Genomic DNA, 27,338 nt, shown 5'->3' on the forward strand with positions numbered 1-27,338 from the left:
ACCACTGTCTACCATCCTCCAGTCTGAAAAACAGCCATTTACCACAACTCGCTGTTTTCTGTCCTTAAGCCAATTCCTTATCCAAGCTGCCACTGACCCACCTATTCATGAGCCTCAATTTTGTTAACCAGCCTTCTATGTGGTACTTTGTCAAACACTTTCATAAAATCCATGTAGACAACATCCATTGCATTCCCTTCATCAATCCTCCCTGTTACTTCGTCAAAAAATTCAATTTGATTAGTCAAACACGATCTGCCTTTTACAATCTGTGTTGGCTCTCCTTAATTAGCTTAAACCTCTCCAAGTGCCCGTTAATTTTTTCCTTGATTATTGTTTCTAAAACTTTACCCACCACTGATGTTAAACTGACCGGCCTGTAGTTACGAGGATTGTCCTTGCATCCTTTCTTGAACAATGGTGTCACATTTGCCACTTTCCAATCCTTCGGCACCTCCCCCGCATCTAGGGAAGATTGGAAAATTATGGCAAGCCCTTCCGCTATCTCCTCCCCCAATTCCCTTTGCAACCTGGGATGCAAGCCATCTGGACCAGGTGACATCCATTCTAAGCATACCCAGTCTTTCTAGTACATCCTGTCTATCAATTTTCACCCCTTCCATTGCTTCTACCTTTGCCACTTCTACCGATATTTTGTCAACATCCACCTCCTTAGTAAACACTGATACAAAGTACTCATTGAGTATTCTAGTCTTGCCCTGCGCCTCTAAGCATATATCACCACCTTTGTCCCTAATAAGCCCCACCCCACCTCTTACTACCCGCTGACTGTTTACACGCCGGTAGAAGATTTTTGGGTTCCATTTTATGTTAACTGCCATTCTACTCTCATATTCTCTCTGCCAATCTTATTTTCATCGTCACTTCCCCTCAAGTTATTGTATTTCGTCTGGTTCTCCCTTGAAGAATTCACCTGACATTCATCATACACCCTCTCTTTTTGTTTCATCATCATCTCTATCTCCCTTGTCATCCAAGGAGCCCTTGCTTTGGTTTCCTTACCCTTCCCTCTTGTTGGAATGTACCTAGCCTGTACTTGAAGCATCTTCTCCTTAAAGATCACCCATTGTTCCGTTAGTTTTTCCTGTCGGTCTTTGGTTCCATTTTACCCTGGCTAGATCCTTTCGCATCCCATTGAAGTTAGCCCTATTCCAGTTTAGAAGTTCCACTCTAGATTGTTCCTTGCTCCTCTCCATTGCTAATCTAAATCTTATGATACGATGATCACTCATACCCAAGTGTTCTCCCACAGACACTTGGTCGACCTGGCCCACCTCATTCCCCAGCACCAGACCCAGCAATACCTCCTTCCAAGTTGGGCCAAGAACATACTGGTCAAGGAAATTTTCTGAACACATTTCAGAAATTCCTCCCCCTCCTTTCCCTTTACTTTAAGGTGTTTGGTTTCCTCCTCCTTACAAGGGTTCTTTGACTCTCGGTTTTACAGGACCAAAATGGTAGACGACACAAAGTTTCAACCCAAAACTTTGTTTATTAAAAGCAACAAAACACAGACAAAACCTGGTTGAGATTTGGCTGAAACTTACAATCACCCATACGGCCGATCGTTACCGTTGTGGATTGTAGGCCTGGATCAGAGATGACCTGTCCCTGTCCTCCTTTATCTGACTGCAGCTGCCTAGACAGCGCAAACCCCTTGTAGAGTCAACTGATACTTACAATCACCCGTCCGGCTGGTCGTGGCCGGCGTCGATTGCAGGTTGGGAGCTGGAGATGACCGTCTTCCCGTCCTCCTTACACCTGGCAGTTGCTGTAGTCAGAGCTAGCTTCCGAGCGAAGGAGCGAGAGAGAGCTGTGGTGTGTTTCCTTCTTATAGTTCTTTTAGTCACCTGGCCCCATGCTGGGCCTCCCTCAACCAGTTTCGGTTGTCGGTTTGCTGAACTGTCCGACAATCGCACATTGTCAACCTGTAATTCAATCTCCGGAGGTGTATAGAGTTGTGAGATCAAAGATAACTCGTTATCTCCTTTCCTTTCTGTAATGCATGTTCAATGTGATTTCTATTACTGTTGATGGGCGGTTGGCTGATTGTCTATTCGGGACTTGTGTATCTTCCATTCATGTCAGGAAGTCGATCGTGGCCCCCATTGTTTCAGTTAAACTCAGAGCATTGTCCAGATGTTAATTTTTCCCATCGAATCCAATCATGATTCAAGGCCTCAGTTCAATGTCAATGTCCTTTTCAGAGTTAACCATGAGTCAAAGCTTTCATTGTCCAGTATCAATGTGTTCTCCAAGAACTGCAGACTTTGATGACTGGCACCTTTTCTGTGCTTTGAAGTTTAACCATTTCATGCCCTTACCACTGGGCCAAACAGGCTTTCAGCATTTTACAGGTTTAAAAAAAAATCTACATTACCGTAGCATTATCCCAATCGATATTTGGGTAATTAAAGTCCCTCAATATCACCACTCTATAGTTCTTGCATATCTCTGTGATTTCCCTGCAGATTTGCTCTTCTACCTCCCTCTCACTATTTGGAGGCCTGTAGAATACCCCCAATAGTGTGATCATACACTTTTTGCTCCTAAACTCTAATCAAATGGATTCTGTCCTTGTCCCCTCAAGACCATCCTCCCTTTCCAACACTACAATGTCTTCCTTAATCAGCACTGCCACCCCACCTCCCTTTTTTCCTTCCCTATCTTTTCTTAACACGTTGTACCCTTTAATATTAAGTGCCCAATCCTCAACGCTTTTAAGGCACGTTTCCGTTATTGCCACAGCATCATATTGCCACACGGCTAATTGTGTTTGTAGCTCACCAACCTTATTCACCACACTTTGTGGGTTTACGTACATGCATTCTAAACCCATTTTTGAATTTTTCATAGTCTTTCTTGATCTGCTTCTATCTAATATGGTACTAATTCTGCCTCTAGTACTACTTTCTTCTCTAGTACTATCCAACACACTCACTCTATCATGCACCTTATTCCTCTTTTCTATTCCTATATGCTGGTGCCCATCCCCCTGCCCAGCTAATTTAAACCCTCCCCAACAGCGCTAGCAAACCTCCCCACGAGAATATTGGTCCCGGCCCTGTTGAAGTGTAACCCGTCCGGCTAGTACAGGTCCCACCTTCCCCCAGAAATGATCCCAATGCCACAAGAATCTAAAGCGCTCCCTCCTGCACCATCTCTCCAGCCATGCATTATCTGTTCTATCCTCCTATTCCTGTACTCACTAGCACGTGGCACCGGGAGTAATCCGGAGATTACTACCTTTGAGGTCCCTGCTTTTTAATCTCTTTCCTAGCTCCCTATAGTCTTCCTGCAGGACCTCATCCCTCTTTCTGCCTATGTTGTTGGTACTGATATGGACAACGACCTCTGGCTTTTCACCCTCCCCCCTCAGAGTGTCCTGCAGCTGCTCAGTGACATCTTTGACCCTGGCACCAGGGAGGCAACATACTACCCTGGAGCCATGTCTGCATCCACAGAAATGCCTATCTGTTCCCCTATCACTATTGCTCTTACACGTTTCCTCCCCCCCCTACCCCTGTGCAGCTGAGCCACCTGTGGTGCAGTGGCCTTGACTCTGTCTGCTCTCCCCAGAGGAGCCATCACCCCCACCAGTTTCCAGAACTGTGAACCGATTAACGAGCGAAATGCACTCTGGGGATTCCTGCCCTACCTGCCTGGTCCTCCTTCTCTGTCTGGTGGTCACCCATTCCCTCTCTGCCTGAACATTCTGAGGCTGCGGGGTGACCACTTCTTGAAGCGTGCTTTCAAGTATTTCTCAGCCTCGTGGATGCACTGTAGTGACTCCAGCTGCCGCTCAAGCTCCGAAACCCGGAGTTCAAGTTGCTGCCGTTGGCGACGCTTCCTGCACATGTGGTCGTCCAGGCCGCAAGAAGCATCCAGGATTTCCCACATGGCACAGGATGTGCAAATCACGGGACTGAGCTGCCCTGCCATGCCTCTATTTACCAGACTATGGGGGTAATTTAGCAGAAATAAACTTGTAGTCATAGACTTTGGTTTGTGGTAGGATTATGACAATTGCAAGATATGCTGGTTAAGGCGTGATTACAGGACAGCATTCTGTTTGAAATCTCTATTTTAATTAGTCCCTGATCTTGATTATTTTTGTTTTTGAATTAAATTTTTTTTGTGTCTTCGAAGGATGGCTCGATCTACCATGTCCAGACACAGAAGTGTCTGCAGGCTATACCTAATGCATTCAGTAATGGTCGTCCAGGACCATTACTGCGACCATGTACAGACATCGACCACCAGAAATGGTTCTTTCAAGAAAGAAGATGATTTGTACATGTTGACATCCATTAGCAACTTGATAAACAAGAAGAATGCATTGTCTCTCCATAGCTTCAGAAAACAACCATTACCAAAAACGCTACTGATTTTTCCTATGAACTATAGGATCTTATCAAATGTTTGAATAGTCTCCTTTAGAATACTTTAGTATAGGATTTTAATATTTGCATAATATAGTGACATCTTTGTACCAATTTTATCACTAAGCAGTCTATTTTTAATAATGCCTTGAATTTACAAAAAAAAACCTCAATTTTCAAAGGGCTATTTAAGTGCAGAGTTTTCTTATGCAATTGGTAGGTAACTTGACTGTATCCATATGTGTTTAATATATATGGTGGAAAAACCTACTGGGTTCAGACAGTGATTTGTGAAAGGCTTTAAAACTATTATATGGTTTGAAAACTAAAAATGGACTTTATACAATTCAATTCATGTCTTTTTGAAGTATGTGATCGGTGATGTCACAGCTATGTAAAGGGAGACAAAATTGCCATTCCCAATTCATTTAAAATAAGAGCAAAGAACTTTTTTCTTTTTTGCCAAGACTGGAGACAAGGACCGAGTAAGAAATGTAGGTGTTTTTCTGTAAAACGCTGCAGTTTTGAGCTTATCAACTTGTTTTAGTGCACTTTAGGGAATTCCATAATCTTACCTTCTTTCAGTCTAATGTGAAATTAAAGCTGTCAGTGTCCATAAACAATCAGCTTTAAGCTAAAGAGGGCATGTCTTGGAAGTTGTTCTTGTAAGATTTATTTAAGCAGATGACTTTGAGCAGTAGCAATATCATGGAAATAAATGTAGGGTTTAAAAAGGGATGGGAACAGAGAAAATAAAATGATCTCGAATTTACAGCTGATACTAAGACCAATTTTTATATTTCTGGGATTGAACTGTGTGAGATTTGCATTTTTGCACCATGAATGGAGAACAATAAGGGTAAACGGAGGTTTTGCACCAGAGCGAGATCTGTAAACATTTCACCTGGTTTTGTAGGCCCAGTGAACAAACTTGCTTTTATATTTTTTATAGTGCTTCACAACGATTGAATTATTTTTGAAGTACAGTCCCAGTTGTTTTGCAGGCAATGAGATAAATGACCTGTTAATCTATTTTGGTGGCATTAGTTGAGCTATAAAGGTTGACCAGGACACTGAGGAAAACTCCTCTGCCCTTGTTCAAATAGTGCCTTGGGATGTTTGACATCCACCTGAACAAGTAGATGGGACCTCGGTTTAATGGCTTATCTGAAGGGTGGCACCTCCAACGGTGCAGCACTCCCTCAGTACTGTACTGAAGTGTTGGCCTGAATTATGTGCTGAAGTCCCTGGACTGGGCTTGAAACCATGACCTTGTGACTCAAAGGTACTACCACTGAGACAAGCTGACACTACTGCAACGGTTGAACTTATCCCACCCTTTTTTATCCTTGAAATATAAGACCCACCTAAATGAGGTGTTAAATAGAGACATGAGAAGTAATCATTACAGGGATACCTTGTTGACCCAGACTTTGCTAAAACCCATTGTCCCAATTAGTTCTTGGTTTAGAACTGCCTATATAGGTGGGCATTTGTGGCAAAATCGCCAGCAATGGATTTGAGATTAGGATGTGGAAGAACTCGAGCTTTACATTTTGTAATGATTCTATGCCTAGTTGTAGGATGATAAATGTGCTTCATTTTGGCAAAGTTTTTTCTTTGAAATGTTTAAAAGACCCTCCACCCATAATTTAATGTTGATTTGTAACCACATCAGGATAAATTGTGAAAATTGGTTTCATGTTCTCTCCTTTTAGATTAATATGTATTGACTCATCCCTGCATATGTGGCTGTAATATATGTCAAGTGAAAAGCAAATGTGCAATGGCTCATTTTAATACAGTAGAGGCTTTTTATTTTGATATAAAATTTGAAGAAGCTCTTTTTTGCACTCTAATTGCAAAATGTGACTATCTTATGGGAGTTACTACCAATCTGGTATTAATGACACTTAGTGTAGAAATGGGCTCGATTTTATCCCCCCAAGTTCAACTTTTAAAAATGAAGTAAATAGCCAAAAATGTATATAAAATTTACAAATGCTGCATATGTGTATGAAAAGACTTGCTTGCCAAACAGTAGAAGGATGGGCTGGATGGCCTCCCTCATCTGTACTTATCTTTGATATAATGCTAACTATATCCTGAAGGCTGGGAAATGTAATGAGCAGTTTTAACTAATTGCTTTTGATAAATATTGATTGCTGCAGACAGCAAATCACTCTTTAATGACTAAAGGACTTTATTGACTTATAAAAATTAATGATCTCTTGGGCTTCCATAATGTCTAATATTTTGATTAAAACCTTTTTACATTCTTAGTGAGGGAACTTGGTTTTTGTTTAAATCTATTAATTGTTCCTATATTGACATATCTTTGTACAGCAGTTTTAGCAACTTGCAATTGAGGCGAAAGATTGTAAACTGTTTCAGTTGCTACTGCCAAGCAGACATTTTGGCATTAGAATAGGTGAGATTTGACTGCAAATGTTTACAGAATATACTACTTTGGATGTGAATTTAAATATGAAAGGATTTGTATTTTGTCAAATATTTGGATATCTTTTTTAATGAACACACTAATTTTCTAATCAACCTGCTTTATAAATTGTCTCAGCATTGCTGCTCTCCAGCATCAGGTACCTACATCGAACCTGAGAATCAACAAAGGAATGCACAGCCTCTTACAGTGGCTGAATTGTATGTTGCCTAGTTGCCCACAAATGTCCTAGCATCAATGCAACAAAACTGGAGGATATTTATTTGTTGTTCTCCAGTGGCTGGCTCGCTGGCGGGCTGACGAAACATTTAAAATGCAGCTGGTAGAGGAAAAATAGATTGATGGTCATTAATTTTATAAAATGAAAGTCTGATGGATTTTTCAATAACATTTTGAGAGAACAGTCACAAACTGCCTCACGTGCTACATAGGCATTGGTGAGATTTGAGACAATGCTCTGAGAATTCTCCGTCCAGCTGATTTGAACTTTGAACGTACTATAATTATTTAAATAAAGTATTTCTTGCCAATTACAAGAACCAATGCCCCCTAAATCTTTTCATTGTGGTGCTTTCAGGTATGTCTGTTAGTTTTTATGGGAATAAACTTGCAAAACGTGCACAACTGTGTTCCACCTTTTTCTTCAATAAAAATATTGCAGGGAACTGCAAATGATACCATTAAAATTGTGAGCTCTGTTATTTACCTGAACTTTTGTGTGATCAGGATGTAATGGTAAATCTATATGAAATCTTAGTAAGACCACAGTTGAAGAACCGTGTGCATTTTTGGTCTGTGAGGCAATAGACCTGGTACAGTGCAGACTTGCTTACTATACAGTAGAAATGTAGTAGTTTGTGGATGAGCTGAGGAAAAACAAATACAATGGTTTGGAAAAATTGGGGCTGTTTTCATTAGAACAGAGATTAATTTGATAGAAGTATTTAAAAGAATGGGACAGAATAGATAGTAACAGACTATTTCCAGTGATTGAGGGATTTCCAACGAGAGGACACAGATACAAGAATGAAATCTAGGACAGAGCAGGGGAAACTTTTACACCGAGGGTTGTGAGGCTGTAGAATGCACGACCAGGGTTAGTGATTGAAGCAGAGATCATGTTAACATTTAAAAATAGGTTGGATAGGTGGTTGAAGGAAAGAGATATGGGAACAGGGTGGGCATATTTTTCCCTAAAGATTTTTTAAATTAATTTATATTCTGATGGAGCTATGAAGTTAAACTTGGTCCACAGGAAGTAACTTCCCTGAAACACACAAGTGATCTGGGATGTTGATTAACCTGATTAGCTGGAGTACTAGATGAAGAAATTAACAGAATTGTGTATACTCTGAATACCATGTCAGTTTGAGACCGTGTAGGGTTTGTTAGCACATTTCAGAGCAACTTGCACCTATAATGTTGGATTGGTTTCATTCATTGAGCACAGCACGAGTCCTAGCTGATCAGACAATGTGGTTGTAACTCTAAGGCGGAGGGGCAGAACTTCAGCGCTTTTATCTCTGTCTGTATCACAAACACGAAAGTCAGTCTGCAGCAGGTTTTGAGCATGGAAAAGTGAGACAGGCAGAGAAGTCTCTTTCAAAAGTTAGTGCCAATCAGTTCAGTGATAACTAACTTGTGAAGTGAAGATTGACCCACATCAAGGGAAAAGTTTGTGCCATTTATTTTCTTTACATATTACAAGGAGTGATGGGAAATCAGTAAATCTCACTGTTTAGTCATGTTATTATGCCTTTCATGTAAAATAAACCAATTTATTGGTTTACAATTGGCCTCCTCTCTCTTGCCTTTTGAAAGATGGGAGAAACACAGGGCACATGTAATCACGTTATCCAGTACAGGTAATGATGGGCCTTATTGTTATGGCCCCGGGTCATGCTATTTTATAACTAAATACTCAGCAGTAAAGTTATATACCTACAAGTAGAGGATGTGGGGTCCTTTTAATGGGATTGTGAGATGCACTGTCTAGAGCACACCTTAATTTTGTAAAATATAGTTTTAAGAGGGATGAGGTCCTGCAGGCAGAGTTTAGGGAGCTAGGAAAGAGATTAAAAAGCAGGACCTCAAAGGTAGTAATCTCCGGATTACTCCTGGTGCCACGTGCTAGTGAGTCCAGAAATAGAAGGATAGAGCAGATGAATGCGTGGCCGGAAGGATGGTGCAGGTGGGAGGGCTTTAGATTCCTGAGGAATTGGGGCCATTTCTGGGGGAGGTGGGATCTGTAGAATTCGGACGGGTTGCACCTCAACAGGAACAGGACCAATATCCTCGCAGCTGGGGGGGGGGGGTGGGGGGCAGCTGAGCTGAGGGCACAGGTAGATACTTGGGACTATGATATAGCTATTACGGAGACGTGGCTGAAAGAGGGGCAGGTGGGAGATAGAGGAACAGATATGTAGGCAAATCTCAGAGAAATGTGCAAATAATAGGGTAATAATAATGGGGGATTTCAACTTCCCCAATATTAACTGGGATAGTCAGAGTGTGAAAGGCTCAGAGGGTGTAGAATTCTTAAAGTGCATCCAGGAGAGCTTTCTGAGCCAGCATGTAGAAAGTCCTACAAGAGAGGGGGCGGTACTGGACCTAATTCTAGGGAATGTGGCCGGCCAAGTGGAAAAAGTGCTAGTAGGTGAGCACTTTGGTGATAGTGACCATAATATGGTAAGATTTAAGGTGGTCATGGAAAAGGACAGGGATGGGCCGGAAATAAAGGTTCTAAATTGGGGGAAGGCCGATTTTAATAGGATAAGGCAGGATCTGGCCAAAATGGACTGGGATCAGCTACTTGTAGGAAAATCCTCATCGGAGCAATGGGAGGCTTTCAGAAGGGAGATTGAGATCATACAATGGCAACATGTTCCTGTAAAGGTCAAGAGTGGTTCCAAAAACCACAGGGAACCGTGGATGTCAGGGGATATACGAGAATGGATTAGGAAAAAAAGGAGGGCTTTTGGTAGATACAAAAGGCTAAAGACGGAGGAAGCCCTAGAGGAGTACAAAAAGTGCAGGGGGATACTTAAAAAAGAAATTAGGAGATCAAGGAGGGGCCATGAAATAACACTGGCGAGCAAAATAAAGGAAATCCGAAGATGTTTTATAAGTATATTAAGGGTAAGAGGATAACTAGGGAAAAAATAGGGCCCATTAGGGACAAAAGTGGCAATCTGTGTGTGGAGCCGGAAGATGTAGGAGGGGTTCTAAATGAATTTTTTGCATCTGTTTTCACTATGGAGAAGGACGATGTAGACATAGAAATAGGGCGGGGGGACTGTGATATGCTCGAACATATTAACATCGAGAGGGAGGAGGTATTGGCGGTTTTAGCTGGCCTAAAAATGGATAAATCCCCAGGCCCAGATGAAATGTATCCCAGGCTGCTGTGTGAGGCAAAGGAGGAGATTGCGGGGGCTCTAACACATATATTCAGGACCTCTCTGGCCACAGGGGATGTGTCAGAGGACTGGAGAACCGCTAATGTAGTACCATTATTCAAGAAGGGTAGTAGGGAAAAACCGGGGAACTACAGGCCAGTGAGCCTAACATCAGTGGTAGGAAAATTATTGGAAAAAATCCTGAGGGACAAAATTAGTCTCCACTTGGAGAGGCAAGGATTAATCAGGGATAGTCAACATGGCTTTGTCAAGGGAAGATCATGTCTGACTAATTTGATTGAATTTTTTGAGGGGGTGACTAGGTGTGTGGATGAGGGTAACGCAGTGGATGTGGTATACATGGATTTCAGTAAGGCCTTCGATAAAGTCCCGCACAGGAGACTGGTCAAGAAGGTAAGAGCCCATGGAATCCAGGGTGCCTTGGCACATTGGATACAAAACTGGCTTAGTGGCAGAAGGCAGAGGGTGATGGTCGAAGGTTGCTTTTGTGACTGGAAGCCTGTGGCCAGTGGGGTACCACAGGGATCGGTGCTGGGTCCCTTGCTGTTTGTGGTCTACATTAATGACTTGGATATGAATGTAAAGGGTATGATCAGTAAGTTCGTGGATGATACAAAAATTGGTAGGGTGGTAAATAGCGAGGAGGGTAGCCTCAGTCTGCAGGACGATATAGATGGGTTGGTCAGATGGGCAGAACAGTGGCAAATGGAATTTAACCCGGAAAAGTGCGAGGTGATGCACTTTGGGGGGACTAACAAGGCAAGGGAATACACAATGAATGGAAAGACCCTAGGCAAGACGGAGGGTCAGAGGGATCTGGGTGTGCAAGTACACAGATCCCTGAAGGCGGCGGAACAGGTGGATAAGGTGGTAAAAAAGGCATATGGGATACTTGCCTTCATTAGCCGAGGCATTGAATATAAGAGCAAGGAGGTTATGATGGAGCTGTATAAAACACTGGTTAGGCCACAGCTGGAATATTGTGTGCAGTTCTGGTCGCCACACTACAGGAAGGATGTGATCGCGTTAGAGAGGGTGCAGAGGAGGTTCACCAGGATGTTACCAGGGCTGGAGCGCTTCAGCTATGAAGAGAGACTGGGCAGATTGGGTTTGTTTTCCTTGGAGCAGAGGAGGCTGAGGGGGGACATGATTGAGGTGTACAAAATTATGAGGGGCATAGATAGGATGGATGCTGAGCAGCTTTTTCCCTTAGTAGAGGGGTCAATAACTAGGGGGCATAGATTCAAGGTAAAGGGTGGGAGGTTTAGAGGGGATTTGAGAGAGAACTTTTTCACCCAGAGGGTGGTTGGAGTCTGGAACTCACTGCCTGAAAGGGTTGTGGAGGCAGAAACCCTCACAACATTTAAGAAGCATTTGGATGAGCACTTGAAATGCCATAGCATACAAGGCTACGGGCCAAATGCTGGAATATGGGATTAGATTAGACAGGGCTTGATGGCCGGCGCGGACACGATGGGCCGAAGGGCCTCTATCCGTGCTGTATTACTCTATGACTCTACTCTATGACTCTAGGTATGGCAGCTCAACATTCCTGGTTACAGGATTTTCAGACTGGATAGAGAGGAAGGTAAAAAGGGGGGGCGGTCGCGGTATTGATTAAAGAAACTTACAGCTGTGAGGAGGGATGATATGTTGGAGGGATCGTCAACCGAGACCATATAGGTCAAACTGAAAAACAAAAAAGGGGCGATCACACTGCTGGGCGTGTACTATAGACCCCCAAACAGTGAGAGGGAGGTAGAAGAGTAAATATGTAGACAAATTTCTGACAAGTGCAAAACCTATAGGGCAGTAATAGTAGGGGATTTCAACTACCCCAATATTAACTGGGATAAAATTAGTGTGAAGGGTATAGAGGGTGCGGAATTTCTAAAATGCATCCAGGAGAACTTTTTTAGCCAGTATGTAGCAAACCCAACAAGGGAGGGGGCGGTTCTGGACTTAGTTTTAGGGAATGAAGCTGGGCAGGTAGAAGGCGTATCAGTGGGGGAGCATTTTGGTGCTCATGACCATAATTCAGTTAGATTTAAGGTAGTTTTAGAAAACTTCAAGGATAGACCAGGAATAAAAATTCTAAATTGGGGAAAAGCAAATTTTGCTAAGCTCAGAGAGGATTTAGCCATAGTGGACTAGAAACAGCTACTTGAAGGTAAATCAGTGTCAGAGCATTCAAGGAGGAGATCCGGAGGGTTCAGACCAAATATGTGCCCTTAAAGAAAAAAGGTGAGACTAACAAATCTAGAGCCCCCTGGATGTCTAGGGACATACAGGGTAGGATAAAGAAAAAAAGGGAGGCGTATGACGGATACCGAGGGCTAAATGCTGCAGAATCTTTAGAGGAGTACAGAAAGCGCAGGGGTGCAATTAAAAAGGATATTAGGAAAGCCAAGAGAGAGCATGAAAAATTCTTGGCAAGTAAAATCAAGAAAAACCCAAAGGTGTTTTATAAATATATTAAGAGTAAGAGGATAACTAAAGAAAGGGTAGGAGGGCCTATTAGAAATCATGAGGGTAATCTGTGTGTGGAGGCGGGAGACATCGGTAGGGTTCTTAATTAATACTTTGCGTCTGTTTTCACAAAGGAGAGGGGCGAAGCAGACATTGCTATCGGGGGAGGAGTGTGAAATATTAGATGAAATAAACATAGTGAGAGAGGAAGTATTAAGGGGTTTAGCAGCTTTAAAAGTGGATAAATCCCCAGGGAGAATGGAATAGAGTCCTTACAGGAAGTGTGGTGGGAGGAAGTATAGTCCAGGTAGCTGTGGGAGTCAGTGGGCTTATAGTGAATGACAATAGCCTATCCCCAGAGATGGAGACAGAGAAGTCGAGGAAGGGAAGAGTTGGAGATGGACCATGTGAAGGTGAGGGAAGCAAAGTGAATGAAATTTTCTAGTTCAGGGCGAGAGCAGGAAACGGCACTGATACAATCATCAATGTACCGGAAAAAGAGGTGAGTGAGTGGACCTTAGTAGGACTGGAACAAAGAATGTTCCACATATCCCACGAAAAGGCAGGCATAGCTGGGACCCATGCGAGTTCCCAGAGCAACACCTTTAATTTGGAGGAAGTGAGTGGAGTCAAAGGAGAAGTTGTTCAATGTGAGAACAAGTTCAGCCAGGCGGAGGAGGGTGGTGGTGGAAGGGGACTGGTTAGGCCTCTGTTCAAGGAAGAGGAGGAGCGCCCTAAGGCCATCCTGGTGGGGAATGGAGGTGTCGAGTGATTGGACGTCCATAGTGAAAAGGGGATGGTTGGGGACTGGAAACTGTTAAAGTGGCGGAGGGCATCAGAAGAGTTGCGGATGTTGGTGAGAAGAGATTGGACAAGGGAAGAAAGAATAGAGTCAAGATAGGAAGAGATGAGTTCCATGGGGCAAGATCAAGCTGAAATGATGGGTCTGCCAGGGCAGTCCTGTTTGTGGATCTTGGGAAGGGGGAAGGAGATAGAAGCGGGTTGTGCGGGGTTGGGGAACTGAGGTTGGCGGCCGTGGAGGGAAGATCTCCAGAGGAGATGAGGTCAGTGACAGTCTTGGAAACGGTGGCTTGATTTTCGGTAGTGGGGTCATGGTCCAGGGGGAGGTAGGAGGAGGTGTCGGAGAGTTGGCGTTCCACCTCCACTAAGTAGAGGTCGGTTCGCCAAACAACAACAGCACCACCCTTGGCAGCAGGTTTAATGACAATGTTAGGGTTGTCCAGTTATGCGCTGCTACATCTGTTAATCTATCCCATTTAGCGCAGTGTTAGTGCCACACAACACGATGAAGCATGTCCTCAGTGTGAAGGTAGGACTTCATCTCCACAAGGACTGTGTGGTGCTCACTCCTACCAATACTGTCGTGGACAGATGCATCTGCGACAGGACTCTGCAATCTCGGTCAGCAGTAGTGGTGCTACCGAGCCACTCTTGGTGATGGCCATTGAAGTCCCCCACCAGTGTATTCTGTGCCCTTGCTTCTCAGTGCTTCTTCCAAGTGGTGTTCAACATGGAGGAGTACTGATTCATCAACTGAGGGAGGGCGATAGGCGGTAATCAGCAGGAGGTTTGACCTGATGCCATGAGACTTCATGGAGTCCGGAATCAATGTTTAGGAGTTCCGACTGTATGCCACTCTGCTACCACCCCTGGTGGGTCTGCCCTGTCGATGGGACAGTACATACCAAGGGATGGTGATGGAGGAGTCTGGGATGTTGGCTGATGGGTATAATTCTGTGATTATGACTAAGGGTGGACTTTTGTCTGAATCCCATGCCCAGGTCGCTGCCATGTGGTCCATCTGTTTTTTTTCTTCTTATACCTTATTGTAGTGGTTTGATACAACTGAGGGCATTACTGTGGGTCTGGAGTCACATATAGTCCAGACTGGGTAAGGGCGGCAGGCTTCCTTCCCTAAAGGACATTAGTGAACCCGTTGGGTTATTACGGCAATCTGATAGCTTCATGATCACCTAGTTTTTTTAAATTCCAGATTTATTTAATTAACTTGAATTCAAATTCACAAAGTGCCATGGTGCAATTTGAATTCATGTCTCTCTTAATCCAGGCCAATGCATTACTAAACCAGTAACATAATCACAAAGCTACCATACCCTTTGAAGTTTTTAGGATTTTGAAAGGAAATGATAAGGTAGATAGAGAGAAATTTTTTCCGTTGGTGGGGGAGTCTAGGATAAGAGGACATAACCTTAAAATCAGAGCTCCGCCAATCAGAAGAGAAGCTAGGAAACACTTCTTCACACACAGGATGGTAGAAGCATGGAATTCTCTCCCACAGAAAGCAGTAGATGGCAGCTGAATTAATAATTTTAAATCTGAGATCGATAGATTTTTGCTAGACAAGGGTATAAAGGGATATGGAGCCAAGCTGGGTGGATGGAGTTAAAATACCGATCAGGCATAATCTCATTGAATGGCGGAGCAGCTCAAGGGCTGAAGTTCCTATGTTCTTGTATTCCTATGTTCCTAGCCAGTTTCCACCCCTCCCACAGCACCGAACCAGCCCTAATCAAAGTCACCTCTCACTGGCTGGGACTGCAGTACTTTATTTCTCCTCGACCTATCTATCCTTTGACACCGTCTACCACACAATCCTCCTCCAATGCGTCACCCCTGTTGTCCAGCTCGATGGGACTGCCCTTGCTTTCTTTCTTACTATCCTATTGTATCCAGCACATACAATTATGGCCTCTCTTCCTACCCCCTAATGATTACTTCCAGAGTCCCCTAAAGATCTATCCACATGAAGGTGTTTCCCATTGGAGGAGTCCAAAACTAGAGCCATAAATATAAGATAGTCACTAATAAATCCAATAAGGAATTCAGGAGAAACTTCTTTACAGGGAGAATGTAGATATGAATATGAATAGCATAGACGCATTTAAGGGGAAACTAGATAAGTACATTAGGGAGAAAGGTATAGAAGAATATGTTGATAAGAAAAGAAGGAAAAACTTACATTTATGTAACACCTTTTACGACCACTGGACATCTCAAAGCGCTTTACAGCCAATGAAGTACTTTTTGGAGTGTAGTCACTATTGTAATGTGGGAAAGGGGAGATGAAGTAAGGTGGGAGGAGGCTTGTTTGGAGCATATACATCAGCATAAACCTGTTGGCCCAATTGGGCTGTTTCTCTGCTGTAATGTTCTATGTAAATTCTATGTAATATCTCAGCCCTTCAGCTGCTGAAACCCTCATGCATGCCTTTGTCTCCTTTAGAGTGAACTGTTCCAATGTTCTCCTGGCCAGGCTCCCATCCTCCACTCCGTAAACTTCAGCTCATCCAAAACTCTGCGAGCTGTATCCTCTCCCACTCCAAGTCCTGCTTAATCTCTGTTCTCGCTCACATACATTGGTTCCTGGTCCACCAAAGCCTCAAATTCACATCCTGGCCTCGCTATGTTTGTAACCCTTCATTATCCTTCTAATCAACACCTTCCCCCTGAACTCCCTTCACCTGACTTTGGTAGCATGCGCATCCCCCTTCTCTCCACCAGTGGTGGCTGTCTCTTCAGCTGCCTAGTCCTCAAGGTTTGAAATTCCCTCATAAACCCCTCTGCCTCTCCACCTCCCTCTTCTCTTTTAAGACCCTCCTTACAAACCACCTCTTTGACCAAGTGTTTTGCCACCTCTCCCAATATTTGCTTCTTTGGGTCAGCATTAATGTTTTTGATTCCACCTGTGTGAATCATTTTGCAATGTGTTTCTGCATAGAAAGTGCTATATAAATGCAAGTTGTTGCTCTTTTTACTTTAAATCAATATTTAACCAGTTAGTTGCCTTTACTCCTTGTGTGGGGGCTGAGTAACCAACGCTCATGCTTCGATTTTGAATTTAATTTTACTTTGTTTCACAAGTAATTGCAGAAATAAAATTGGAACTAATTGGTCCAAGACGGTATTTGTAAAATTTGAGTGAGTAAAAGTTAGTTTGGATTTTTTCCTCAACGCTGCTTCTTGTGTATTTCCCAGCATGAGTAATTTTGGTGATGAGATAGTAAATATTTTCCCTTTGGGCACAATGACAATTTGCTCTTTATTCCTCTGGCCTCATTGTACCATTGTTCAGTTTGTGCCATTCACAACTATGTTGTCTGATGGGACTTGATGTCCACTGAAATCTCATAGCAGAATTTGATGGTTGATATCAGTCTTAGAGGAATAAATAAACTCAGACATACTGAAGCACTCAAAATCATAAGGCTCATGTTTGCAGAGTGAGCATTTCATACAATTGAAATATGTAAATACTAAAATGCTAAAATTGTGGAATTTTCTTCATTTCCCTTTTGATCTGTCTGTGCAACACAGCTAAAAGAACAAGCTTTAGAGGCTTGGAGACAGATCTAACAATGTGGTTCTTCATCCGTCTGCTAAGAAGTGTGTGAGTGTGGCCTAGTTAAGTGAGGTTAGATCTCCCCTGTGTGTAAGCAGCTGGCCTTTACGTGGTGTTGCCTTGTGTTGCTATGGGTTAGATTGAGAACTCAACCTGCGGAGCACCAGTGCGCTGTTATGTCAGGCCATTCATTCCCTGCTAATTCAGCTTTTATGGATATTTAACCCTGGACAAAAATAAAATTAAAGTTGCATTCAACTTTTGTTGTGTAGCAAAATGTCATCAACAAGGTGCACCTGCATTTATGATAATTGACTTAGCCAATAAATTCATTTCAATTTATATCTTCAAATATAAATGGAACTCTTTCCTATTTCTCTCTTTACTTGAATGTGGTGACTCGAGCCTGCATTTTTCTAGTGGGCGAGTGTTAGCTGGTCATTCGACCAAAGGGTGCATCGCAGTTGAGCCCAATCCTCCCCTCACCCAATGCTCACAAGGTCTCTATGGCCTCATTGTACCATTATCCAGTTTGTGCCATTTACAACTATGTTGTCTGATGGGACCTGAAATCCAGTGAAATCAAGAGCAGGTCTAATTTTTATTTTAGTACTCCTCTAGCCCAGGAACACTGAGCAACCACATCAATCTGCTGGCTCAGATCTGCGAATGCAAAGCAAATCAGGGACTGAAACTAGGTTCTTTCTTGCCTGTATGGTACTTCAAATATATCCAATGATGAATAGTGGAGCCATACAGACCAAAAGTGTCCCAGATTCAATTCCTAGTTTCAGCTGGCACTGTGGTAAGGAGCACTTCAATTGGTCTCAATAGACCTGGGTTAAGGATGGGAAGACGATGAACCAGGGTTGCTCCTCCTGATTGCTATCCAGTGACTCCTGCTGAAAATGTGCATGTGGACGGCAGGTAAAGATCATCTTGGGTTTGGCTGTGGTGCCCCTTGTAGTCAAGTATCCTGGTGATGCTCACTTGGCTGAGGTAGCATGAGATGGTTGGAAACTGTGGAATCATACCCCAGCAAGGAACCATACCTTCAGTGGAGGAAGAGAAGGGAAAAATGGATTGAAGAAATGTGACTAGGATTTTGATACCAGGCTACTTTTAATGTCAAGTTAATATGATAAAGTTCAATTGCATAAATATCACTAATGATTTTCACTCTAGAATGATTAGTCTCCATCAAGGCATATGCAAATAGCTGCCAGGTGTCTTAAAACTCAAATATGCACAAAGATTTGCATCCCAGTTAAAAACCTCTAATTTTCAAAGGAGAGACTCTTTCAAGTAGGTGGTCACATACAATAAAGCTGTGTTGCATGGATATATAACAATAATAAGTATTTTGTTCCATGAATTACATCAAAGCAGGAGTTTGAAAATGTTGATACCTACATCAGGTGACTAAATCCGCTCTGTCCTCATTTGTTAAGATTTTGAAAACCTGGTCTTGACATGAATATTTATGAGCCATTCATCTTGTGTTCTTTGATGTATTTCAGCTGAAGGGATTCTTAGTTTGCAGCAAAAAATAAAGTGTTATTATGGAAATACTATCTGCTAGTTTCTTAGTACAAACAGCTTTTTGAACCAATGCATCTTCAATTAAGCAATGATGCCACATTTATAGTGCATTTCTTCCCTTACTAGTGAGGCAGCCACCTTGTAATCTCATATTGCAAGTAGCTTCTTGAATTAAACAACTGCCAAAGCGTAGGGAAAAAATGAAAGCACAATGTGTTTAGTTTTCCAATATGTGGAAAAGATCTAGATGTTATATCTGCACAAGCAAAATTCGACTCATAGGAAACATTAAGTATTTTAACATTTCTTATTTGCTCTAATGAAGGTAGTAACTAAAGTCTGTTACTGCATTCTATTGAAGCATTAATGCTTGTTGAAATTATTACCAATAGTATAAAAAGTCAATTGCAAGCATTGAATATTCAGTTCACATTAAAAGCTCTTTTGTAATATCTTTTAAAAAGATTCACATTTAAATGCATTCTTCAAGGCAACGGAAGTTTACGGTTAAAAAGAAGCCTTGTGTTTCATAACTGCCATTCATAACGTGGTCTGCGATTTTCTGGCTACGAACTGTCCAATGTTCATTGTTCCATATTCATTACAATAAAAGTAACATAAGCACAGAAATACTGCTTTAACATGGACACATCGACCTGAGTTTCTAGTCTGATGCCAGGCATTATCAGAGCAGACACCAGAATGTGTTCATACTCTGGAAATACACATGTAACTGTGAACTAGTCACTTCTGAGGCTGAAACATTCAGGGCAAATAGGCAAAATAAAATATTTAAAAACACTGCTCAATGTAAAAAATAAAATTGCCAGTAGTTATTGAAGAAACTAATTTGATGAAAACAGTAGTTTTTCAGTTTCATGACAGAATTACAATTATTCAGCTCAATCTAACAGTGAATTGCAAAATATCTTTGATTCTTTAGTTTTTTTCTAATTCTATTTTATAACACTTTATATAAAAAAAAAAAAAAAAAAAAAAAAAATTGTTGTTCCATTTGCTAGTACCAGAATTCTGTGATAGGCATCTGGCATTATTCCATCACTTAAATCCTTAGAGAATATGATTGTCACTCTATTGTTCCCATGGGTGTAAAGTATGGACAATGTAACCTAGTTCCAAGTTGTTGCAGGACTGTGGCATAAAGCTACTCAAGTTGGCAACCTCACTTATATTGATGTTTGGTGTGGTAGATAGAAATGGTAAATGCAATTAATGGGATGAGTGAAAGTGACGAATTACACTAAGGCTTTAGTGAGAACTTTGATCTCATTCAATAATGGGCCAGGAAGCTGCATTGTGTCGCAGCGTACTGGAGTGCCAACCATGTAACACTACAACTGTGGGGCACAGGTTCGGTTCCCCCTCATTGCTGAGTTCCTGATCTTGTTGATGTGGAAAGGCATGGAGGAAAATACTAGTTGTGTCTGCAATGGAGGGAAGGAAAATCAACAGGAGATTTAACTCCAGGGCAGTCTCCTACCTCGGGACAGCTGGTTCAGAATGGGATTTGACATAGAAAGGGAGCAAAATAGCTGGCCAACCCCTTGGATGGAAGACATGTGCGGACCATGCCATTGCCACCCACTGCTGAGGAAAAAAATGCACTTTCCTCACAATATAATGGCTCAGATTTTGCGGCAAGAGTAATGGTGAGACTATCAGCACTCACCATTATAAAAGAGTAAATTGGACAGCAACTTCCAGTGACCGCACATGCGCAGTTAAACATGGAAATCAGAAAGTTGCTGTCCGAGTTGCCCTGCTCCTCCAGAAGCTTCGCTATAACAGTATCTCACTGAGAGGCTCAGCATTGAAATATATGGAAAGATATGAAGTTGGGTACTTACCTACTAAACTTGGCAGAAGAATTTAAGGCTTGCCCATTCTAGTGTAAGTGGAATTTTAACAGCATGATAAGTCTTAATTACTGACAACCTCTCTGGCACTGAAAATTAACTTGTACAAGTGTGGAATCTCATTCTTTCAGATTTTAATTATTGTTGGAGATTTAAAAAAACTAAAAAAATTTAAATTATTTTTTACTTTTTCTTTCTGTCTCTTATCTCTCTCTTAATCCCATCTTTCTTTCCCTCTTTATATTTTGCTTTCTCTACATAATTTTACATTGAATTAACTATTTTAACTTACACTTCCTGGTTTAGACTCTGTGCGCATTAAGAATTCTTCAATCTGATACACAGTCGTTTGCCCTGTTTACACAGGCCCCAGATGACCTGTAGAGGGCGCAGCACTGTTTTGGGTTTCTAATCGCCGCAAGTTCCAGTGCAAAACCCCAGAGAAAGTCCGTGGGTAAGTGTAACGAATGGCTGGCGCTGTTCATCCTACGCTGACCGCAAAGCCCAGGCCGTTGTATATGGTGCACAAATTCCAAGTAAAGAAAGCTTGTTTCATGTGTATTAATGTTCTTGTGATGAAATATTCCATTCATCACTGCCTGTGACTGTGGTCGGTTTCAGTGTCATTTCCCTTCCCCCAGTCCTCATTGTATTGTTTATTGGAATGTGCTGTGTGTGTAGGGCTCCGCCCATACCTGGCCCCTTTTGTAAGCTAGCTCAGTCTGGCCTCAGTCTCCAGAAGGAAGATACCTCTCTCTCTTACGTGTTACTTTCTAAGTTAATAAAAGCCTTGTTTTGTTTCGCTAACATCGAGTCTTGGAATTATTGAGGCACATCAATTTTATTAACTTATTTTTCAACACTATGGATCAACTCCTGAAACCCGAACGTTTGGATTTGGATCAACATGCTCCGGACGCATCAGCACGCTTCGGACACTGGTTTGAGTGTATGGAATTCTTCCTGGACAATTCCGCAGCCGTCAAAGATGCTACGGACGCTGCGAGGATGAGACTCGGAATTCTGCGGAATTGGGTAAGCCACCGGGTTTACCCCCTCATCCAAGACGCCGATACGTACCTGGCCGCCTGCGACATCTTAAAGGCGCATTACCAGCAGCCTACGAATGAGGTGTATGCTAGGCATCTGCTCGCTACTCGTGCACAGCGACCTGGGGAATCGGTGGAGGAGTTCCTAAGCACCCTGAAAATGCTTGGCAAAGACTGCAAGTGCCGAGATGTAAAAGCCGCAGTGTACACTGACGAGCTTGTTCGTGATGCCTTTATCACAGGCCTCAGCTCCACTTACATCCGGCAAAGACTGCTGGAAAAAACGGGGTTGGACCTGAAACAGGCTGCGGACACCGCGCGATCCCTGGATGTGGCCCAGAGAAACTCGGACGCCTACTCTTCAGCCCGCGCCGTCCACGCCGCCACGTGTGCACCGAGGGCGCCGCCATCTTGGAAGGCATCTTCCCCGCCCGGCAGCCCGACACCGGCGGGGCCCCGCTCTCCCCCCAGAAGCCCTACGACAGCCGCGACGCGTCAGGGACCCAACTGCTACTTCTGCGGGCAGCCAAAACACCAGAAACCTGTGCCCGGCGAAAGGCACCACCTGCTTTAAGTGCGGTAAGAAGGGGCACTTCGGGAAGGTGTGCAGAGGGAACCCCGCCGGAAAACCAACCGCCGGAAAACCCGCCACCGCCGCGTGTGCGCCGTGGGAGCGGCCATCTTGGACGCCATCTTGCCCGACCTCGTGGGGTCCGCCATCTTATGAGCAGACAGCGTGGACGCCATCTTGTATCGATCAGGGCCCTACAGTGGCATCGGTCACAGTGGACCAGACCAGGCCGCACCCGCTATCCAAATCAATGGTGGACAGCGAGGTAAACGGGTGCCGGGTTAAATGTTTAATTGACAGTGGAAGCACGGAGAGTTTTATCCACCCTGAACTGGCACAGCAACTCTCCCTAAAGGTGGTCCCTGCTCAGGGTACCATCTCTATGGCTGATAAAACCCAGACATCGACCATTCTGGGTTACTGCACGGTACAATTGGGCGTTAACGGAACTGTATACGATAATTTTAAAGTATTAATCATGAAGAACCTATGTGCGAGCGTGATCTTGGGCCTGGATTTCCAGTGCAACCACCAAAGCATCACGCTCAAGTACGGTGGGTCCCAGCCGCCCCTCACCGTGTGCAGTCTGGCTACCCTGAAGGTAAAGCCGCCTTCGCTATTCGCGAACCTTACCCCTAACTGCCGGCCAATAGCGACCAAAAGCAGGAGGTACAGCTGGGAGGACAGGCGGTTTATCGCGACCGAGGTAGACAGGCTCCTGAAAGAGCGCATTATTGAACGCAGCAACAGCCCGTGGCGCGCCCAAGTGGTAGTGGTAAGGGGTAGCGAGAAGAAACGGATGGTGATCGACTATAGTCAAACGATCAACAGGTACACCCAACTAGACGCCTACCCGCTACCCCGCATATCAGAAATGGTGAACCAAATCGCCCAATATCGGGTGTTCTCCACCATCGACCTCAAGTCAGCGTACCACCAGCTCCCTATCAGACCAGAGGACCGCCCGTACACCGCCTTCGAGGCGAACGGACGCCTCTACCAATTTCTCAGAGTCCCCTTTGGGGTGATGAATGGGGTCTCGGTTTTTCAGAGGGAGATGGACCGCATGGTCGATGACCACCACTTGCAGGCAACCTTCCCCTACCTCGACAACGTCACCATCTGCGGCCACAATCAGCAGGATCACGACTCGAACCTCGAGAGGTTCCTGGAAACCGCACAAAAACTCAACCTCACCTACAACGAGGACAAGTGCGTTTTCAACACCACGCGCCTCTGCATACTAGGCAGCATGGTGGAGAATGGGGAAATCGGACCAGACCCCGACCGATTGCGCCCCCTACGGGAGCTGCCTCTGCCCAACACTCCCAAAGCCCTGAAAAGGTGCCTGGGGTTATTTTCTTATTATTCCCAATGGGTCCCCAACTACTCCGACAAAGCCCGCCCCCTCTTGAAAGCATCCTCTTTTCCGCTCTCTGCTGAGGCCCACGCCGCCTTCAAAAGCATTAAGCAGGATATTGAGCGGGCCACGCTACAGGCAGTGGACGAGAACACTCCATTTCAAGTGGAAAGTGATGCGTCTGACTTCGCCTTGGCGGCCACCCTCAACCAGGCGGGGCGGCCCGTAGCTTTCTTCTCGAGGACCCTCCAAGGGCCCGAGATCAGACACTCCTCCGTGGAAAAGGAGGCCCAAGCCATCGTGGAGGCAGTGCGCCACTGGCGCCACTACCTAGCCGGCAAACGCGTCACCCTACTTACCGACCAGCGGTCGGTAGCGTTTATGTTCAATAATAAACAGAGGGGGAAGATTAAAAATGATAAGATTCTTAGGTGGCGGATCGAGCTCTCCACCTTCGAGTACGACATCATTTACCGGCCAGGGGCCCTTAACGAATCCCCTGACGCCCTCTCACAAGGGATGTGTGCCAGCGCCACCGGGGATCGGCTACAGACCCTCCACAACGACCTCTGCCACCCAGGGGTCACGCGGCTGTTCCACTTCATAAAGTCCCGTAACTTACCCTACTCGATTGAGGAAGTTCGGTCTCTGACCAGGAACTGCCGCACTTGCGCTGAGTGCAAGCCTTGGTTCTACCGCCCAGATAGAGCCCACTTAATCAAAGCTACACGGCCCTTTGAGCGGCTCAGCTTAGATTTCAAGGGCCCCCTCCCGTCCGTCGACCGCAATGTTTACTTCCTGAACATTGTGGACGAATACTCCCGTTTCCCATTCGCCTTCCCCTGCCCAGACATGACCAGCGCCACGGTCATTAAATGCCTCAACAGCCTGTTCGGTATGCCGAGCTACATCCATACGGATAGGGGGGCGTCCTTCATGAGTGAAGAGCTACGCCAGTACATGCTGTCCAAGGGGATCGCCACGAGCCGTACCACCAGCTACAACCCCCGGGGTAACGGCCAAGTGGAGGGAGAGAACGGGACAGTATGGAAAGCAGTCACTCTAGCTCTAAGGACCAAGGGCCTCCCTCTCTCCCGCTGGCAGGAAGTCCTCTCGGATGTGCTCCATTCGATACGGTCGCTATTGTGTACGGCCACTAATGCCACACCTCATGAACGAATGTTTGTCTTTCCCCGGAAATCCACCTCGGGCGTATCCATGCCATCATGGCTCTCCACCCCAGGTCCGGTACTCGTGCGAAGGCATGTGAGGGGCCACAAGACGGACCCTCTTGTGGAGCCAGTACACCTACTCCACGCCAACCCCTAATACGCATATGTCCGGCACGCCGACGGAAGGGAGGACACCGTGTCCATAAAAGACGTCGCCCCAGCCGGCATCGACAACAACCACGGCAATAGCAGCGACAACGATCGCAGCAACCCTTACCCACCCACTACTCTTTCATCACCCCCGGAAGAACATCGACCAACGGCACCCCCACCAACTACCCCTTCAACAACCCTGGCGGCACCCCCGGCAGAGACCCAGGAGACTACCGGGGACACCCAGCCGACACCCGCGGCACCACAACAGCCACGTCGGTCGCAGAGGACTATCAAACCCCCGAACAGACTAAATCTATAGAAGGGGTGAATGTGATGAAATATTCCATTCATCACTGCCTGTGACTGTGGTCGGTTTCAGTGTCATTTCCCTTCCCCCAGTCCTCATTGTATTGTTTATTGGAATGTGCTGGAATGTGCTGTGTGTGTAGGGCTCCGCCCATACCTGGCCCCTTTTGTAAGCTAGCTCAGTCTGGCCTCAGTCTCCAGAAGGAAGATATCTCTCTCTCTTACGTGTTACTTTCTAAGTTAATAAAAGCCTTGTTTTGTTTCGCTAACATCGAGTCTCGGAATTATTGAGGCACATCAGTTCTTAAAAACAAGTTAGTACGTATCTGGATAGGAATACCAATGAAAGTTAGAAGGATAAAGTCAGTTACAGATGTAAAAATGCTCCACAGGAAATGTTGCCTGCTGTGCTTTGGGGATGATGGGTAAGTGGAATACGACTAGCCAGAACTGAAGATTGTGATTGTAGAGTGGATTTATATGCTGCAGTTTTGCTTGGTTACTTTTAGGAATATTTTACGTAGCTTTATTTCCTTGGCGGTTTTAATTGGGTGGGGATAGAATTGCAAATTGTACAATGTTTGTAGAAGGTGCAGCCTTAATGGCCTTTTCTCATTCTTATGGCTCCTTGATTAAAAAAAAATTAAAAAGTTAAGGAAATTTATTACACTTGCAGTATTTTTGAATTTTATGTTCCTTAAGATGAGAGTTGAGGAAAGAAACATTTTCTGCTTTGCTAATCCATTCAACAAAGCTCCTTCCACTATACTCCAACAATGTAGCGTCTCCCTATCTCAGGATGGTACCCTCTAATGCACCAGTGTGGTTTCGTTCTCTTATGCTCTTGTACATCTGCATTCTGATTCCAGAGTCATTCTTCTTTCTATTTCTGAAGTTTGCAAATTAAATTTGACACTGTCGGGCTAGTTGTACAAAAATCTCACATCTGTGGATTGTTGCCACGTCATGGAGTAACAACACAATGGCAGTCACATAATATACCCTGTGTATGCAGTACACTCGAGATCCAAACCCAGCTGTGGGAGCACTGTAACGGAGTCCTGGGCCAACTGGACAGAAAGCAGCACCTTGCATTAAAGAACTTTCAGTCCTGCCCAGTTTGAGAGGATTTTCTAAATGCTCATTGGGTAGTGGATCTTTGCCAATTTCAATTGTTCCAATTGCCAAGTACAGTATAACCAGGATATTAATAAGTCTGGAAATTTACTGCCCATTGGTGACAAATTACAGGCAGTTTTTTTTGATGTGGCTCTGTACCAAGGATTGAATTAACGCCACTTAAAAAGCTTCTGTCTTCATTAAAATGTTTTATTGTTTGGGAATGAAATGAGCCACGAAAACTGTAATCATTTTTATCATAGTGATATCAGGCACAAATGTCACAACAATAATACATTTTACAGCATTTCATTGACAAATGATTAATTTCTTAACAAATGACAAACAGCTTTAAGATAATACCCCATTAAACTCATTTCACATATGACCTTTATAGGCAGCAGAGAAAATACAGTTGTGGGTCCATTGCTCTTTAGTTTTTATAAAACTCGGGTGTAAGGAGCAGATTTATAAAGTTTGCAGATGATACAAAACTTGGCAACGTAATATATAGTGATGAGGATAGTTGTAGACTACAGGATGATATAGACAGGATGGTGAACTGGGCAGAAACATGGCAGATGGAGTTCAGTGCAGAGAAGTGTGAAGTGATGCACTTTGGGAAAACTAATATGGAAAGACAATAATTGAAAAATGTAGATGAGCAGAGAGACCTTGGTGTCCATATATACAAATCATCAAAGGTGGCAGGGCAAGTTGATATGGTGGTTAAAAAGCACATGGGTTACTTGGGTTTATAAATAGAGGCATAGAATATAAAAGCAAAGAGATTATGCTAGAACTTTAGAAATCACTGGCTAGGCCTCAGCTGAAATATTGTGGACAATTCTGGGCACCACACTTCAGGAAAGATGTAAAGGCTTCAAAGAGTACAGAGGAGGTTTACAAGGATGTTACGAGGGATGATGGACTTCCGTTGTGAGAAGAGGTTGGAAAAGTTCACACTGTTCTTGTTAGATCCGTGTATCTTAATGTTGTGTCCTTCAATAATCAGACTGCAGGGAACGATTCAACAGGTGTTTACTGAATGAG

At 44.0% G+C, this 27,338-nt stretch overlaps 1 protein-coding gene across 2 annotated transcripts in view; it reads left to right on the forward strand.

Moving 5' to 3' along the window:
- The window catches only part of galnt12 (UDP-N-acetyl-alpha-D-galactosamine:polypeptide N-acetylgalactosaminyltransferase 12), a 115,496-nt gene extending 94,170 nt beyond the window's left edge, over positions 1–21,326 (forward strand). The window contains exon 10 of one of the 2 annotated variants that reach the window (XM_085988268.1): positions 20,919–21,326. In XM_085988268.1, coding sequence (XP_085844394.1) covers positions 20,919–20,936 — 18 coding nt within the window. In that variant the 3' untranslated portion in view covers positions 20,937–21,326. Of the gene's footprint in view, positions 1–4,170; positions 7,551–20,918 lie in introns of those variants that run through there. The other variant, XM_085988267.1, reaches the window with a different exon arrangement.
- Positions 21,327–27,338: the final 6,012 nt, after the last annotated feature.

Source organism: Somniosus microcephalus, chromosome 5 (genome assembly GCF_052327205.1).
Source record: "Somniosus microcephalus isolate GS21.2 chromosome 5, FLI_Smic_1.0, whole genome shotgun sequence".
In the NCBI taxonomy this organism is placed as follows: Eukaryota; Metazoa; Chordata; class Chondrichthyes; order Squaliformes; family Somniosidae; genus Somniosus; species Somniosus microcephalus.